The sequence below is a fragment of the Catharus ustulatus genome, chromosome 4, assembly GCF_009819885.2.
Source record: "Catharus ustulatus isolate bCatUst1 chromosome 4, bCatUst1.pri.v2, whole genome shotgun sequence".
NCBI lineage: Eukaryota > Metazoa > Chordata > Aves > Passeriformes > Turdidae > Catharus > Catharus ustulatus.
The window spans coordinates 6,359,625-6,378,301 of NC_046224.1; the positions used below are offsets into that span (position 1 = coordinate 6,359,625).

The following is an 18,677-nucleotide window of genomic DNA, read 5'->3' on the forward strand; positions in this document are numbered from 1 at the left end:
GCAGTAAGAAATATTTCAGAAGCAACGTCCTCCTCAAAGTCAGGATTGTTTTTCTTTTCACGTATTTCCCATCTCCAGTTTTGGAAAATGAATGAACTCCTCCTTGCAGTGCATTTCCAAACCTCCTGCCATTTGGAATATATTGCTTCTTTAAAGGTGCCTTTAATGCCAGCAAGGATTTGTGTCTGGATTGTAGAATCTGCAACTCTTGTACAAGTAAGGTTATGAGTTTCTTCCCTTGTTCCTTTTTCAAATGAAAAACATAAAGATTCAACAGCCATCCTGGAGGCTGCCCACAAAAAAACTGTTGTGCTTCATAAAGAAAACTTTGCTGCATTAATACTAAGAATGCTAAAGCAGCAACACTTGCAGTGTGAGCACAGCTGTGCCAGTACAGTTTCTTGTAAAAAACAAGAAAAATGAAAAACAAAATACAGAGCTCCAAAGCAGCCTTCTCTACAGATGGATACCCTGAGCTCAGGTCACACAGGATTTCAGTGTGTGTCAAGCCAGACACAAGGGTACTTGCTTGTGGGAGAGAAGAAAATTCAGTCTTTTGAAAGCCAAACATCCCAACTGCAGTGGAGTCATCCTAGGAAGAGATTAGCCTGGTACTGGAAAGCAGAATGAGACAAATTTGCAGTATCTTTTCTGGAAATTTGGAAGAAAACTATGGGGAAAAATGCAGTAGTGTATGTCCTCAGTGACAGATAGTTTCATTCCCATGTTCTATATCCATGACCAGCAACAGAGTACCTTCACAACAAACATTTCTGTCAGCTAATTATAATTTTAAAGCTAATTTTCAAATGTCTACAAGAACAAAAGGTTATTAATGAAGACAACTGGTTGAAGAATAAATTCTCAAGTCTACTGTTGTTGTATAAATTAATATTTTGGTAGAAGGTCAGGTGGATATAAAAGGCCAGAAATAAGGTTTTATAATAATAGCTTCTTATCCAAACAGAATTAAAACAATTCAAACCATCCATCCAAAGTGTGGAGCTGTTCAGGGGTTTTTTGGAAAATAAAACTGAAGGAGAAGAACCTCCAGTTCCAGAGGACACCCTGGCATTCATAATTTTCCCATCTTCTGCACTGCCTAGATTGAAACAGCAAAATGCTAGAAGAGTACTTAAAGCAGTAAGTAAAAACTGAGACAGGAAACTGTGGAAGTGCTCTTCACAGAAAAGTTTGAAAAGTGAGTTGCAAATACAACTTTAAAAAGAGCAGAAAGGACAGAGAGGTGAACAGTTTCATCAGCCCACTACAGCTATGCCAAAAAAAAGAAAAAAAACACAGGAGGAAAGAAAACATTTTTAGTAGCTAAGTTCTGAATTGTTGCACTACCTGACAGAATAAACCCAAATAACATTCACAGCTTCTTGCAAACCATTTTAGATCTGTGTTCAGCTGACTCTGCTGTTCCATCTATTCTTTTATTGAGGCAGAGAAAAAGCTCTCAGTCATCCCAAGTCATTACCAGATCCTGCCTCCAGACTCAGCAGAACACAAGAGCAAAGACTTTCACTATCTGATACAGAACAAAGAAACATCACTCAGTCATGGCTCCACTGCACAAACAAGAACACAGAAAGGAGTGTGAAAAATTTCACGGAATGAAATGGAAAACTGAGAGGAGTGGCTGATACACCAAGAGGGCTGTGCTGCCATCCAGAGTGATGTTAACAAGCTGGAGAAATGAGCTGCCAGGAGCCTCACAGAGTTCAACAAGGAGAGGTGCAAAGTCCTGCACTTGGGAAGAAACAACCCCAAGCACCAGAACATTCTAGGGGTCACCAGCCAGAAAACAGCTCAGAAGAAAAGGACCTGGGGGTCCTGGTGGACACCAAGTCGAGCAGGAGCCAGCACAGGGCACACTATGAAGCAAAGGTGACCAATGGTGTACTGATGCATCAGACAAAAGTATTCCCAGCACGCTGAGGGAGGTGATCTTTCCCTCTGCTCAGCATGCTGAGTCCAGTTCTGGGCTCCCCAGCACAGGACAGACATGGACACATTGCAAAGGGTACAGAGATGATGAGACTTGACCATCTCTGCCATGAGGAGAGGCTGAGAGGGTTGGGGCTTTTCAGCTGGGAGTGAAGAAGGCTCAGGGGGATCTTATCAATTTGGGTTTTGCACCACCCTGAAGGGAGGGTGTAAAAAGGACAGAGCCAGGCTCTGTACACTGGTGCCCAGTCACACAACCAGAAGCAATGGGCACAAACTGAAACACTGGAGATTCCCTTTGAGCAGCAGGAAGCATTTTTTCACTGTGAGGGTGACAGAGCACTAGCACAGATCACCCAGTCAGGCTGTGTGCCTCCACCCTTGGAAATCTCAAAGCCATCAGGACATGGTTCTGGGCAGTTGGAGGTGGTCCTGCTTGAGGAGGGGGATGGACCAGGTGACCTCCAGAGGTCCCTTCCAAGCCCAAGCTTTCTGTGACCCTGTGCAATGCTGCAGTTTTGTGAAATGACACAGCAGTGCTGCATCTTGGGAACTGGTGGGGGGAACTCGCACACACTTCACTGCAAAATTCATTTCTGATAATCATTCAGTCACCAAGCAGTTAAAGAAAATATAAATGAGCACACTGATTATTAGCTAGCTGACTGTCTTTACCATAAGTACCATGCTAGTGCCCTCTGCTGTCTTCTATCTCCTTATGTAATACGAGGTAAAAAATTTGCTGAGAAATGCTGCTTGTACCTCCATACTTGCAGAACTCTCATCTACTTTTTTGCTCTCTCTACATTAATAATTAAAACAGAAAGCAGAAAATTCAGGAAGTTATTTTTCTGCTTCTGAGAAGATGAAATACTGAGTTAATTTTAAATAATTTGTGAAGATTAAGGCATTCTTAAGATAATTGCTCAAAACAAAACACAAATATATAAACTCAGAGTTCAGATAAAAACACACATCTATGAAAACATTCATCATTCAAAGAATGGGGTTATGGGATCTGGGGTGTTTCCATCAGTACAGGACAAAAAAAAAGAAAGCGATCCTCAATACATATAATTATATGAACACAAGATATACAGGATACATAAAAAATACAGGTTTAAGTTCTGTAGCACATTTGTGCTGATATTCAGCCAAGGACTGCAGTAAAACTCTTGCAATTATTAATAAGATTGTTGATCCTGAAGTAGGTAGGAGAAACTGACACTAAATGAGGCCCTGGCCCTCAGGAATTCAAAGGAGCTTCTCATGCAAAAATAAATTGGACCTATAAATACACTGAATATATAGAATGAACTAAAACCCTTATAAAGCAGGAAGGCAAAAAAAAAAAAAAATTAGCTATCACCTCAATGAAGGCCATAATGTTCAACATGAAAAAACACCTGGAAAACATCCAACCTCCAAACTTCCCCTTCCTTGCCTGGCCCCCATCTCTCCAGCTCATAAACCCATCTGGTTTCTGGACAAGAAACAAGACCACTGTCACTCAGCACTGGCCTGGAGAGTGGCAACTGGCACCATTGCTCCTGCAAGATACAAAGCTGATTTTCTTGAAAATAAAATGTTCTCAGCTGTCAGGAAGAGCTGCACAAGTAGCAAAGGGACTCGGCCACCTCAAAAAGAATCAGTGATGAGAAGCCTAAGAATTAAAATCTGAAGTCTCACAAGAAAGCATATTTATAATGAAAAGGAAATATATTTATAAAGGCTGCTGCCTTTAGAGGTTCTTCATCTTCTGTGGGTTGCATAAAAGGAAGAAAAAGTGCAAATAGAAGAGTTGCTCCATCTCATTCAAAAATCTCAGGAATGCAAAGAGGGTTCTTCATTAAGGCTCTGTGTTCAGACTCCAAACGAACTGGGGACTTGATTATTATACTGTGTGTGAATGCCAGAGCAGCTGGAAATGGCAGCTACCCTGATTGTTTCTCTTCTTCCTTTCCCCTTCAATTTAGGCAACTTCAATCACAGATAGATGAAGGCAGACAGGGAAAGACAGAAATACTTTGGTGGAAATACTCAAATGGGAATACAACATATAACAGTTTTATTTAATCTTTCCTGAAAGTTATGATCATACCAAGCCAGGAAGGATTTACTATCTGTGGGTGGTTGATTGTACCCTGAACTACTAAGCAGTAGAATACAAATAGGAAATAAAAGCACAAACTAGAGAAGGACCACAATGAAACACAAACTTTGCTGCTCTGTGACACTTCCTGCATAAGAAATGACTGATGGGGAGATGAAAGCTTTATTTTGACAAATATCAATCAAGCAAAGACACAAGGGCAGCTACACACTTCAGAGTGGTATCTGTAAGAACCATGACAACTCCACTGAAAGAGATGCCTAAATAACCACACAGGAACCAAGGAGTTTTATACACAAAGAGCAAGACAGACAAAAGCACCAGGAGGCCTTTATGAATGAACAGGAGTGCATGGACAATATCAAACAAAAAAAGGAAGTCTGTTGGGGGGAAGCAAGGACAGGCAGTTTGGAGGAATACAGAGACTGTCTGAGCAGCCAGGGACCAGGTTAGAGAACTAAAACCTTGGTGAGATCAAATCTGGCCAGGGACATAAAGGCAACAAGAAAACCTCCCACATAAGGAAGAAATTCTTCCCTGTGTGGGTGGTGAGACCCTGGCACAGGTTCCCAGGGAAGCTGTGGCTGCCCCATCCCAGGAAGTGTCCAAGGCCAGGCTGGACAGGGCTCTGAGGAAGGTGGCTGTGCCCATGGCAGGGGGCTGGAACTCCATAATTAATAAAGTCCCTTCCACCCCAGGTCATTCTGTGATTCTGCACTGTTATGGGGCTGTACATGGGTTCACTTTGTTACATCATACTTCACCACCTCTAAACTATTATCCAAATATGGTAGAGCCTGGCACATTTCTGGTCTCAATATGACAATTCTTCCATCTTTTTCCAGTTCCTCGTGGTTATACATTCCTAATCTCTATTCCTCACCCTATCCTTTTTGCAAAATCTAGTACAAGAGTTCTAATGGGAAAACAGTATGAAGTTCCCAGGTGCCTCATTTATTTCTTGAGATATTCTTTAGCAGTCAAGACTGGGAGGAGATGTAAACTGAAGCATCTCAAATGCAAGCACACACCCACCAGTGTGTTAATGTTGTCTCATTCATTTTCTTTATGAAGTTATGACAGAAAAAAAAAGGGTGAGAAGCAGCCTATAGGCAGTTCTGCAAGAGTACTGAATGTAAACTGTAGTTTGCAATCAAGCATATGACAGTTTGGGATAATGGAATCAAATATATGGATTCATTTACAGTATGTGTACAGTATGGACAGATTCTTTCAAGGCAAAGCTCTCTTAGCTGTAAATTATGAAGTCTCATCACAGGCTGTCCAAAGTCCTGTATTTTGCACATATATCCCTGATGTACACCTGGAACCATCACTTTATCTGAGTCTCCCTTCCTACCAATTTAAGAGCACAAGCGTGTCTCAAATATGCCATTTTCCAAAACCAAGCCAGCACTACAATTATAATCCTGTAACATTATTACTGCTGTTGTTGCTGCAATGTTCCCTTCAGTGCTGTTTCTAAAGAGCACTCATTTCAGGAGCAGCCTCACTGCACAGAAACCATGGCAGTGTCAGGTGATTTGTGCCTTGCAACACACAGGTTGCTCATTTTCTTTAGAATTTGTTCCTCTAGCATTAATCACTTTATCCAGACAAGTGAAGACAGAAAACAAGACTCAGGAACTGTTCCTGCAACTATCCCTTCCATGCTTCAAAAATGTAAGCTTGGAAAGGTGGTGGATCCTTCCCACACACTTCCAGATAAAAACTGCATTTAATTGTGAGTTTTGCACAACTTTTAGAACATGGCCAGGTTTTCCACAGAGCAGTGACAAATAATGTCTGGCTTTCCACTGGATGCTCAGGAGGAGGAGGTAGCTGATAGTTTACTCTGTGTCTTCTGGTTCACTTAGCACATAAGATGTGAGATAGAATAAGGAAAACACCCTTGCTTTTTAAATCTCGTGCTTCACTAGAGTTCAACAATGAGTGAAAGTTTTTCCTAGCCTCAAGTGAAGTTCATCCCTTTATGAACATATTGAATTATTCTGGCCACTATTTATAGTTCATCCTATAATTTGTTACATGAACTGAAACTCTTTCTGCTCAGCTGATCTGCTAGACCTTCTGCATGCCTGGTGAAGAGAGGATTATTTATTTAAGTCAGTGTCTCGTGGACTGATGTCACCAATGGTTGACGAGCACAACCACTGCAGCTTAGATGACACGTGGTTATTGTGTCACCTGAAAGGTCATACTTAACATTCTCTTTGCAAACAAAGTAGCTGTTGTCCCTTTGTCTTGGGAACATATTTGATCTTAAAATCTCCTTACTGCCACATTAACAAAACAAACTGACAACAGTTGAGACCTCTACTTCCTCCTCCCAGAGAAAATGGCAGGACAGAAAGGAGGATTATAAGAAAAACTTTGAGAACAAATAATTATTTTTCATGCATTCACATCAAATTTTAAGGAAATGAGCTTTCTAGATTCTGAGCTATACCCTGTAAGAGATCAACCACAATAAAAGTCTCAAAAACAGATGTAGTGAGCAGACAGGATGAGCAAGGGACATGCTGAGTATCTCTGTCCCTCTACTTGTAGCATCTCAGCTCTCTGCTCATTGGGCTAACAAGAATTCTAGTCTCAATCTCTCTCTTCTAAGGTCTCAACATTGCATAGATAATTTACTTAATCAGAAGACCAGTAAAGGAGTAAGGTCATTCCAGGCCATTGGGGCAGGAACCTGGGATATGTAACAGCTGCCCTAGGTCCTCCGCACAGTACAGGTGTATCAGCAGCATCAAAAAATGCCAACAGAAAATGCAACTCTTAAGCTGTGTCAAAAAGAAGGAATCTGAACTTAGGAAAATCCTGAATTCAGGATTCTGTGCATTACCCACCAAACAGCCACAAGACCAGATATGAAAGCCTCCCAGAAGCCAGTGCTGGCAATATGGTCTGTCCAGCAAGTTTTTTCCCAGCTGAAATTCTTCTGTAATTTTAAGATGACCAAGACCACAATTCCAGCAAATAAACTGTTCACACGGAAGTCCCCACCTAGCTTTTAAAGCAAGTAAAAGTATTTAGGACTTAATGGCACACCTGACACAACCATTCTGTCCACAGTTGATTCTGCACACATGAACACACTGAACACAATTTCTCACATTTGATCACCAATTTTGTTGGGTAATTACTACTGGGTTATTAGGTATCATTGCATTTTGGAAGAACAAAAAACCTTTTCTTTCAGTGTGGCTTTTTTTTTTTTTCAGATATCAAACACAGACAATCTATTTTCAGGATATACATTCTTTCTGTAGTGACAGCCAACGAAAAAAGCATATAGAATTTTACCTTTTCACTATTCTTGTATTTTTCCCAGCTTTTCAGCATCTTAAGCCATTTTGTAGTTCTTTCAATTTCAAGGTGCTTTTGCTGAAAAGGAATTAGATATTTTTAGTATCTCTAAAACAAATGTATTTAAGGTTGCTTATGTTTTTTTAAAAGTAACAAGAAAAAGTTGAAGAGAGCATTATGAACTTTTTACTCAGTCATCTGAGAACAGCAGAGTAACATCAGTTCATTTAAAACATCCCAAATAAATAGCCAACCAAAAACCAAGCAACACTATGGACAAATTGTATTTTGTAAGGGGAGGTTAAGTGCAAGATTTCTAGAAGTTTCTTTTTTACTTATTTGGCAAGATAGGAAAAACCAAAAACACCAACAACTTCCATTTGTTTCTATACTCAGTTTTCAGGCAAATAATTTCTGCTGCAAGCCACTTAAAAGTTAGTTGTCTCTGAAGTGATTTTCCTTCCCAAGACTTGCCCTAAACATAATTAGCTCCTGTTTGCAAGAGAGCACACAAACCATCCCTTCTTAAAAAGCACAGACTTGAACAAAAATAAATGCATGCAAGAGTGTCAGCACAGGAGGAGAATTGGGAATAAGCTTTAATTTTTACATATTAAAAGCTATAAATTCTTGCCAGAATTCTCTGCATTGGCATGGCACATTTTCACCTGAATTAGTCTGTAACTTAACATCAAAGATTTCTTCTGAAAATCTATTTGCCTAAATTTTATTACTGACAAGAATATTTCAGTAACAAGGTGATAGAATGAGAATCCAAACTAAAACCAATCCCATCTTCTCAAAATAAATAGCTATAATAAGTAGTTTAGCAAGTACAGCCCTACTAGCTTACAAAATGCCCTTCTGTCTATGACAATATTGAGAGTTGCCATCAACTCCTTGAATTTGAGAACCAAACAAGCACCTGGAATCTGCCATCTTAGTCCGTGGAATTTCAAGGCACTTTGGCACTACACAACCAAAAATCTGTATTTTGTTAGCTCCAACAATAAGACTTTCAGCACTTATTTTTACAGCTCACTTTTATATTTTGCAAACTGTCTCTGATAATACTACAAAATTAATAGCCAGCTGTGTGGTTTTACATGTTCTTAACGAGACTATTTCAACTCTCTTAATAAAGCTTTAAAGCAGAAGATCCAGACTGGAAAGGTTAAAGCAGAAAAATGTAAGTGTGTGGCCACTGCTTTCTCTTCAGAGTTGAATATAAACAAGTATTTTGTTTTACTGTAAAGGACAGCCCCTCTACCTGTAACTTCAAATCCAGGGATTAATAAAGACAGGAAGGATATTCATATAGTTAGTGATTCAATCTGATAACAATGTAAAACTTTAATTTTAAAGCTCCACAGGATACTGAAAAGTTATTAACACTTTCATTAAGTATTTATAAAGTCAATTGCATCCAAAATGTGGGGGGAAATATAAAAGAAAATTATTACTTATTGTCCCAATAAAATCCTAATTTTACTTCTAGCTTTTACCCATCAGAATTCGTGCATTCTTTCTTGGTTATCATTGCAATAAAATGGGCTTCCTTAACTTCCTGACCTTTAATTCAGGATTCCAAAGCCTTGCATTAGCAGAAGGTTAGAAGAAGATTAGGTCCATCCCAACTATGATAGGTCCACAAAATATCCTGGAAATAAGTTGGTTTGGGTTTTCAAGTTATTTTTGTTTTAATTGAAATGCGGTAAGCCTGACAAAAGTATAAAAATGTTATGGGGAAAAGAAGTGCCTCTACTCTTTCGACCTTCTCTACCTACTCATGTTGCAATCAACTGCCCACATTCCTGTTCAGGTTCTGGCTGTATTGGGTAATATCTCAAATACTTGCCTTTAAAAATTTTTAAAAGACATTTCTTAAGACTTACGTTAGAGGGGAAGGCTAGAAAAAAAACTATTGCTTCCAAGATTTCACAACAATGTTTCTGATTCTCCTTCACACTTGTAACCCCTTTAAAGAAATAAGTATTTCCAGAATGTGTTACAGAAGCTGCTCTTTAGGCATAGTTTATGCTGCAGGAATAACAGGAAGTCAGGAGAGGTCTCTGCCCTCAACAGGTTTTTCATGTAATTGGTCAGAAAAATAAAACCCTATCTGCTTCCACAGACTTTTTGTTTGTATGTTTGATCTGCTTTCAAGATTTTTGGTCTTTTGAGTCAAAAGCTCACTTCAATTGTGTATTTGTTCAAGCTTTTATGTCTTTGTGTCAATTTACCCATTCTCAAGTGATGCTATTGCAGTCAAAATAGCAATTATTTTTGTGTTCAGTTGTTGAAAACTTTCAGTTATTTCTTTCCCTATCTGAATTATGTTCACTTTTATGTCTAACAGGTACAACACTGAAAACACAGATCTGAGGCAGCTCATTGCAGAGCATAGGGATGCTGCTGCTGCTCTTTCAGACAAGTTCCATGTAGTTGTCACCAAAAAAAAAGAAAAAGAAATCCATTTATCTGTCTTCTGAGTACATTTTACACTTTGAAGTATTTTTGCCATTGGGGTGTAACAGAATCCCTAATTGAAGCAGAGCTGGTTTTCTACTCTCATGTCAGTAAACAATGCACTAGTGAAAGCAAAAAAAAGTCATTAAGTTAGCAAGCATCCCTTCGTGTGCAGCACTTCACCTTCCCAGAGAGCTGAGGCTTAAAGCAACACTGCAGCAAAAGCCTCAGACAAAACCAAAACTTGGTGAACTGCTCCCCAGGGAAGTTATAATCAAGTACACCAAAGATAAAACCTAACTGAAAATTACTTACAAAACATTTCATAGAACTTCAAAATCAGAGTAAGACACAGACTACAGATTTACTGAGGTCACTTCTCCTTTCCTCTTCCAGAAAATCTTTCCTCCACTTGTTTTGTCTGAATTGTGCTGATGATTCAACTCAAGGTTAAGTAGTTCATAGCATAGGACAATGATTTGATGAATTTAAGGCATCAAATGTGCAGCAAAGTAATGAAGCACCAAAATTAGTAATTATTACTACTAATGCAGAGTAAAACTGTTATGACCAAAAATACCCAGAAATACCAACACAGAAATCCCAGCCTAAGGGTTTTTTTGTATCTGAAGAACAGATTCTAAATTTACAAGGATATCAACCTTTTACATAAGTTGCAAATGAAATGAAAACTTGAATTTGGAATATTTTTTTAAATTCACAAGGCAAAAGGAAAGCATAAATAGTTCTGCCAAGTAAGTGACTTCAAAGGATATTGTATAGAAAGTTTTTAATCTTAGCCTACATTAACATAACACAGTAAGCCTTATGAATGGTGTCTTGAAAATTGCAAAGATTCAAACCCTGCTGACAGGAGCCAGATAAAGCTCAGACCAGCAGAGGTCAGGATACCATCAGGAGTGTAACCAGGAGCTGAATGCAGGAGCATCACTGGATGATTATACAAACACACTGGACTTGCAATTTAACACTGACTCCATAAATACAGTTCCTGTGCTGACACTCTGAGACAGCACGAATACAATTTGGGACACAGAACCGAGGGACTATTTCCCCCAAATAATTTAAGGCTAACTACAAAGCCACAGTGAATCAGAGCTTCAAAACCCATCTACCACAGTAGCTGCAAGCTGCCTAATATTTCTGCTCAGAGACTCACCCCTCTGCTGTGTCCTTCTGATGGAAATGAAATTATACATTACACTCACTGTGCTATTAAATATAATGAAACATGGCAGGAAAATGCAGCTATTTCAGGCTGTGTATGCAAAACCACACATGAACCAACAAAAGAGACAACTTCTATTCTTTTACAGTAAGCATCTCTTACTAGCTTCAGCATATAATTGAAACACAAAATAATTAATTTTCAGAAGCACTGCTGCTCTTAACACTCAAGGAGCTGAGCTGCCTTGAAATAACTCATTCCATTCTTTTTCCGTGTATTCTACTGATTGGTGCAGCCAAGAGGGTTAACTTAAACCTACAGCTTTAAATACTCTATCTTGATCTTTCTGGTTTGATTTGGTCTTGGAGGTAACAACAGACCTGACTGACCAAGGGGAAATACCAACAGTAATTAGGCCCAGACAAGCAGAAATTCAGTTCCCCATTATTCTTCCACGAACTACTCCTCCTCCAGAACCCTCCACCAGCAGAAGGATTTTTTGACCAGGACTCACAGCAGCTGCCAACAGAACCTGCATGTCCAGAATACATCCAGCTCAGCATTACAAGGGAGGTCACCACACCACAGTGGCAGCAGGACATTTGTCACCACTTCCCAAAGGAGCAGAGCAGCCCACACTCCTCAGGACACAGCACACACGTCAGTGCTGCTGCCACCACCTCTCTCACATCATCCATCCCCCTGCACAGCTGATGGCAGCTCCTGGCACAGGACCACAGCTTTCCCTCCTTCAGGGCACAGCTGGGTGTGAACTCTTAAGGAGCTCCATTTCCTTCTCTAGGCCACAAAACTGGCCAGGAATATTCACTGTCATTGACAGGAGCAAATGTAAGGACAAGTGGGCACCCAGGGACTTAGAATGTGCTTCTTTGGAAATGCAAATCACTAAAATCTTTCATCAACTCACTTCACAGTCATTTCTATTTTTTAAAACTGTACATCTGTAAATGCTTACTTACTAGTAAAAATTAAAAAAAAACCAGGACAGTGGACTTACCTTTTCTATCATCACATCATGGGCCGGAAGCTCCTCTGGACTAAAGACAAAGACAAACTTTATGTTAGTCTTGGTTGATCTTGGCACAAAATCACTTCTGTATAGGCTCTTGCAAATCAGCACTTACATCAGTAATTTGCACTAACAAGTGAATGAGAATTCTGAACAAAGAAGAACCAACATTAAGTAGAGAATACAATAATAGCTTAATAGAATATTTTAAATACAGAACTAGGATTTTAAATCAAAGTAGCTGTGTAACTTAAGACAAATATTGCATAGCTTAAGGAAACTTTTTTTTTCTTCTGTGAAAGCACTCCATGCTATATTATTGAATTGAAACCCAAATGATTTTTATTTCGTTTTCTTTGACCATATTATTGTTAGTTGATTTACCAACAAAAGTTTACCAACAAAAAAAAAATCCTCCTTTACTACTGTGCTCAAGGAAAGACATTGAGACTTTGCTTGATTTGGGAGAGCTAACTTATGAGTTCTCAAAACTACAAATCTCACTCCAACTAACAAGCAGGAAGTAGAAGGGAAAAAAAAAATGTTTTGTTACTAGGTACCTAAGTAACGGTAAAAATTAAAGTCTTTTCACTTCTCACCCTGAGCCTAAAAAGGCAGTTTAAGAATTGAAAGCTTGAAAAGCAACCTTTGACCTGATATATCTTCAGATTTTATACTAATTTAATTTCATTCTGAGGCCCCTGACTTCTGTTTTACTTAGCAAAGAAATTTGTGCTTTTCCTCTCAAAAATAACTGGACCACCTTGATGCCAAGTGAGCCTGCCTTCCCCTGCAGCTTCTGAAAACACAGCAGCTCAGCTGTAAAAAGCAACTCCCTTCTGCTCTACAGGTCAGATAAATAACACACCCAACAAAACCATGTTTAAAAGGGATTAAAACACAGGAAATATGTGAAATACTTTTAAAAATTCCTACTGAGTCTTGATATTATGAAAAAAAACCCCTCCTACCTACATCATTATAACTTTCTACAGAGCAGTTATTAAACACCAGTATTTTAGACCTGTATCCACTCTGTGCAAGGGTGACCTTGGGGAAGGCCACAGAAGTTAAGCCTGCAGTAAGTGTAAGAACACTGATGCAAAACACTTGAATTATATTCAATCTCATTTCAATTATAAGATGCTGTTTCAGATTCAGAAGTTTTATTTGAATAAAGAAATACCTTTGAACCACTTCATCTAATGGAAAAACTTGCTCCCATCAACACCTTCACAGAGACCACAAACAAGTCAAAGTCCATGGCTCAGAAACTAATTTTAAAACCAAGACTGTTGCTTTTGAGAAGAATTACAAAAAGTATAATTCATTCATTTAGAAGCACTTAACAAATACCTGAAATTTTTCTTCCTGAACAACAACATAATAAAAAAAACTCTTGATCAACATCTACTGCACTAGAAACAACCTCCAGTCAGTAATTTCATGATTATAAGCCGCACATCTGGGTGTCAGCAATACAGAATGTGATAAAAGGTATCTGTTCTATCACCATCTGTTGAGGGTGGGGGCAGTGATCCTTATCTCCACAGGAGATACTCTGCTAATGGGCCATCCATTGAAACCAGGCAGGGTATTGTTCTTTATCTTTTCACAACCCATCCTTCCTCCAGCCAGTCATTTTCTGCTCATGGCCATTGAGTCCCACTGTGGGACTGATAAAATTACTGCAACCCATTGGGAGTTGCTCCAGCCAGGGGGAAGAGCCCAACATTTCTTACCAAGATAAAAACAGAGGTTTTGGGACACTAAGGGAGCCCCTTTCTCCACTGGACTCCAGAGGGAAACTGCACCTTCTACAGGAGCACTGCCTCAACATCTGTTACTGCTGGAGGATGCAGCCACCATGGAATGGGACTGCTGCCAACACCCTGCCTGACAGGGTGTCAGGTTGTACTCTGACTTTGTCAGGCTTTGGAGTTTGTTTCTTTGTAGTACTGTTTTTCTATTTTAATTTCCCTAGTAAAGAACTGTTATTCCTAATTCCCATATCTTTGCCTGAAAGCCCCTTGATTTCAAAATTATAATAATTTGGAAGGAGGGGGTTTACATTCTCCATTTCAAAGAGAAGCTCCTGCCTTTCTCAGCAGACACCTGTCCTCCAAACTAAAACAGCAACTTTTTGTTCTTTGTCCATATATAAGCCGCACCTGATTATAAGCCGCACTTCCGGGTTCAGACCAAAATTTCAGTCAAAATGGTGCGGCTTATAATCGTGCAATTACTGTAAATGTTAACAAATTATAGTATTGTGTACACTCTTATATAACTAAATCAGCTGAAAACAGGCCCTTTGTACATCAAATATCTCCTAGAAATTCACTTTATTTGAAGTGGAAAGAAAAAGTAAAGGGGAAGAAAGTTTAATTTAACACAATCTGCTTGGGGTGGCTGTTGCTTGGTTTGATGCACAAAGACTGCTTGGCCTTCTCACATCACTTCAAATTCCCAGCTCTTCAGTGACAGTTGCAGGCCCTCCACGAGCCTCCCACAACAGCCTCATTCTTCAGAGCCCTACGAGGTCACACCAGCAGCTGGCTGTGCACACAACACACAGCAAACTCTTCTTCCTCCAGTGCTGCCTGCACTGTGCAAGGCAAGGATCTGACAGCTCTGCATCCCTGTGGACTCACACCGGCCACAGCAGCTCCTCTGCTGAACTGGGACCCCTTGACAGCTCATCTTCACACTGGCATGGAAGCTGACCACATGAATGATTAATCAAATCTTATTTTTCCACAAAGGGAGAATGAGTTTTAGTAATTTATTAAGGAATTGCTGATTTTGTGAGTTATCATCAACGTACAAAGAAAAGGCATGGTTGAATCTCCTGAGTAAGAAAAGGCAGTCCCCATGTCCTGGGAAGTACACACTAAATTAATCCAACATCAAATTTATGCCCAGATTGCGCATTATATTTTGAGCTGCACAGCTCTGCTCCACTACCACAGAGCTACACTGACATTCCACAGCAGCACATTAAGGTAGCCTCTGTTTTTATTCCCCAAATCATTGCTGAGCACCTGGCAAAAGCACAGAAGCTCAAATGAATTGCCTGGGGCTGCTCAGTAACTCACTGGACATGCAGGAGTTCCTGGAGATCTCCCTCTCCACTAACAACATGGCATCAGCTGTGCCCCTATACTCAAATACAGTATATAGTATATACTGAATATAGTATATAGTAAATACTAAAATCTACCCTGCAAGGACTGAAGGAAAGGCAGTGCAGGCACACAAATTCTCTCAAGCCCCTAATGGTATTTTAAATAAATATATTTCCATTTAGTGTGTTTTCTATGCAGAAGAACCTGAGAGATTTTCTTTTACTAGGAAGGATCAGACACAAAATCAATTAATGGCTGTCAATCTGTTGTTTTTATTGTACCCTCTATTTTGTCTTTATAACGATGCATCTTTCCCTTCCTTCCCCAGCCAAGCCAACCAAATATTGTTACACCTTAATTACTTCTTTTAAAAATTAATCTTCTCCAACCATTCCCAGTCTATTTAACTTGCTTTTCTCCATGGCTTTTATCTGCATACTTCACCAAATAAGAATGGGAAATAGTAAACAGTGTTAACATAATATAGCTATAGCCTGCCCTAAGATAACTGTTTTCCTTTAACAGTTCAAGTAATATTCATTTAGGGGATCCAGAGAGAACAGAACTGATTAACATAATTAGCTTGGAACCATACAATCCTGGATTGTAAAGAGGAGTCACAGGGATGCTTTTAACTGAAGTCATGAAAATAAGGTCTCACTTAGCAGAAATGAGATCTTAACACTCTGCTGTCCCCACTAAAATAAAATCTGAATAGGTAAAGTCAGCTTTTGAATGAGCCAGGAATTAACAATCACTACACCTGGTCTGTGCCTTGCCATGAAGACAAGAGCTCCCAGCTGCAGCCACACAGGAGCCCAACAGCAGCTCAGGGCTCTGCCTGCCACTGCCAAGCACCTCGGGAGTTACAGCACTAAGAGAAAGGGATGAAGAGCTTGTCTGCAGGTCTGGGAGCTCCAAATCACTGCAAATCACACCCCAACTACCGTAAGGTGCCTGATGGCCATCCTACTATGAGGCTTCTCAAACACATCTCACTGGAAGAAATATAAATATATATATCTATAAACGGGATTCCAAGGTCTGACTGGAACTTAGGATCTCTATCCATGGTCCTCACTGGTGGTGAGCTGCAGTGCCAGCCCAAAGCCATCTTCCCATCTTTCAGTCTGGACTACTTCCACCTTCTGGTGAGAAGGTCTCTAAGGTCAAAGACAAAACTTCATTTATTAGACCTGATTGAAAGTGTCTTTATTAGGTCATAAGGGATGAATGGGTCTTAATTCTTTAAATCCACCATGCTGGCTTAATGCAGCTTTTCATGAATCTTTTAAGAATTTTTTTTTTTAAATTATGTCAAATGCATGAACATCTGTCACTTCAGAATATTAAATATGCAGATCTATGGTTTTGAACACGACAGCATGTGCTGTAATTAGACTCCTTGAGTAACAGTGGTCACTGAAATAAATTGAAAAGTCTAAGGCTTAACAAGCTTACAGACCCCTACCCACTGCTACTGTTTCAATCAGTAATCTTTAAATAGCACTTTGATGGATTTGTTCAATACAAACACAGGGAAAGACTTTATTATATTAGACACTCAAAAGATTTGTTCTTTTCCTATACATTTAAATCCCAAGTATGCTTCCCGCTGACTCAAATCACAGCATTTTCCTGTTTCTGGTTTGGCTTAAGTTTAAAAAATGTAAAACATCCTCCTTTGCAGCTTCAGTTAAAGATGTAAGATACTTAGTGCAATAATCAACCCTGGTACACCAGTTATCCCAGAACTCTGAATTCCAGAGGATCAATTCACTACTTCACAGTTACAAGCTGGACAAGGCCTAACAACAAAATTTTCATTGTGAGAAAAAAAAGTGGCAAAAATTGAATACAGTAAGACCAAAAACACTACAAAGCTCAATTGCCTAAATAATTTAATGTTCAAAATCTTTTGGTATGCTGTATTTTTATTTATCAATTTCTATTTCAGAACTGGCCAGGGCACTGTGAAGAACTTTGGGGCATATCATGAAACATTTGTGGGAAAAACTGTGACACACACAAGTGATCTAATTAAAAAGTCAATTACATTCAATATTTCTATATTACTGAACCCAGTGTAACAGAGACATTAAAAAAGCTTAATCCTCATAAAGCCTGCAAAGCAGTAGCTATGCAAAAGGTTTTCTCAAACTATTACTCAATTATTTTCTCATGCTCCCCTCTAAGAGTAATAGCATCACCTTGTACCACTGCACAGTTCCATTTTAAAGGAAAAGTAATTTGAAATCATATCTGGTGTCATATTTTAAATATAAAGTGGGAGAAGTTTCTTGCAAAACACTGATCTTCATGGTCTCATTGAGTTAATCATGAAGAAACAAATGCTGTGCATTCAGCTTGTCATTTGTGATGCACTTCTAAGTGCACTTCTAAGTGTTTAAATCCACAAGGAAAACATTACCCAGGAGACTTATCTTGAAGGAAGTATTTTTAAAAGATTTTTAAAACAGTCATGTGTATCATTTTGAAACCTTCATGATCAAGAAATTTGTGAGGAAACATCTACAAAAATATTAGTAAGGTATAAAACACAAAAGTGACGTGAAATAAATTTGTAAGAGCGATCATGCCCAGGTAAGGTATGAGAAGGGAACAATTCACTTGACAGGTGTCTGAACACAAAGAGCTTTAGTACAAATGGAATTGTCTTGCTGTACAATATGAAACTCAGATTGCTGAAGTAACAACTTGCACCATTACAGTATCCAGATATATTAGGAAAAAGTAAATCTGCCCAAACAGGTACAGTTTTAAATTGCGTGGTTTGTCAGGAGTGAGTTGTAGGAGTCTATGGCTCTACTGGACACAAAAAATGAGTATATTCATACTGGGAAACCAATTCTACAGCAATAAACACACTAATGAGGTGTTCTGTTAGGTCTGCCTCCCCTCCAGAGTCTGATACATGGTACATAAAGCTGTCAGGGCAATATGGGGTATTATGGATATGTACAACAGCGCTTTGCAACAGGTCATTTTCAGAGGAACCCTGACTATGAATACTGCTTTAATCTTCCAGCTTTTCAAAGGGAATGAAAGCAGAAGTGTTATTTTCAAAATCAATAATATATGGAAAAGATTTCTGAAAATATTAAGGAGAAGGTAAGAAAGCTTTTGTTTTTCACAGATCAAATTATATGGCTCGTTTCCTTCTTTCTACCTCACAATTGACTTATAAACTCATAATTTTGATTGAGTCTGTTCCTCAAAATAATTGGAGCTCTGCTACTGTAATCATCCACTTGGAATTTTCACCAAACAATCTCTGCACAGTATGGGGGTAGTGACTACAGTAGATTAAAAAACAGCTTTCAGAAGTTTTGTTAAAACTCGTAAGCAAGCCAAAGCAATTAATTAACATATGGGATAAGCCAGTGTGACATTCCACAATATAATTACCAGGAAACATGCTGCAAGAAAGAATTTAATGCTGGC

General features: G+C 39.1%; 1 protein-coding gene across 7 annotated transcripts in view; it reads right to left on the minus strand.

Annotated features, from left to right (window-relative positions):
* USP6NL (USP6 N-terminal like) overlaps nt 1-18,677 on the minus strand; it is a 111,701-nt gene that overhangs the window by 28,528 nt on the left and 64,496 nt on the right. For all 7 annotated transcript variants that reach the window (XM_033058086.1, XM_033058087.1, XM_033058088.1 and 4 more), the window contains 2 exons: nt 12,073-12,112; nt 7,394-7,474 (listed from right to left, as the gene is read on the minus strand). In XM_033058086.1, the coding sequence (XP_032913977.1) occupies nt 7,394-7,474; nt 12,073-12,112 (121 nt within the window). The remainder of the gene's footprint in view (nt 1-7,393; nt 7,475-12,072; nt 12,113-18,677) is intronic.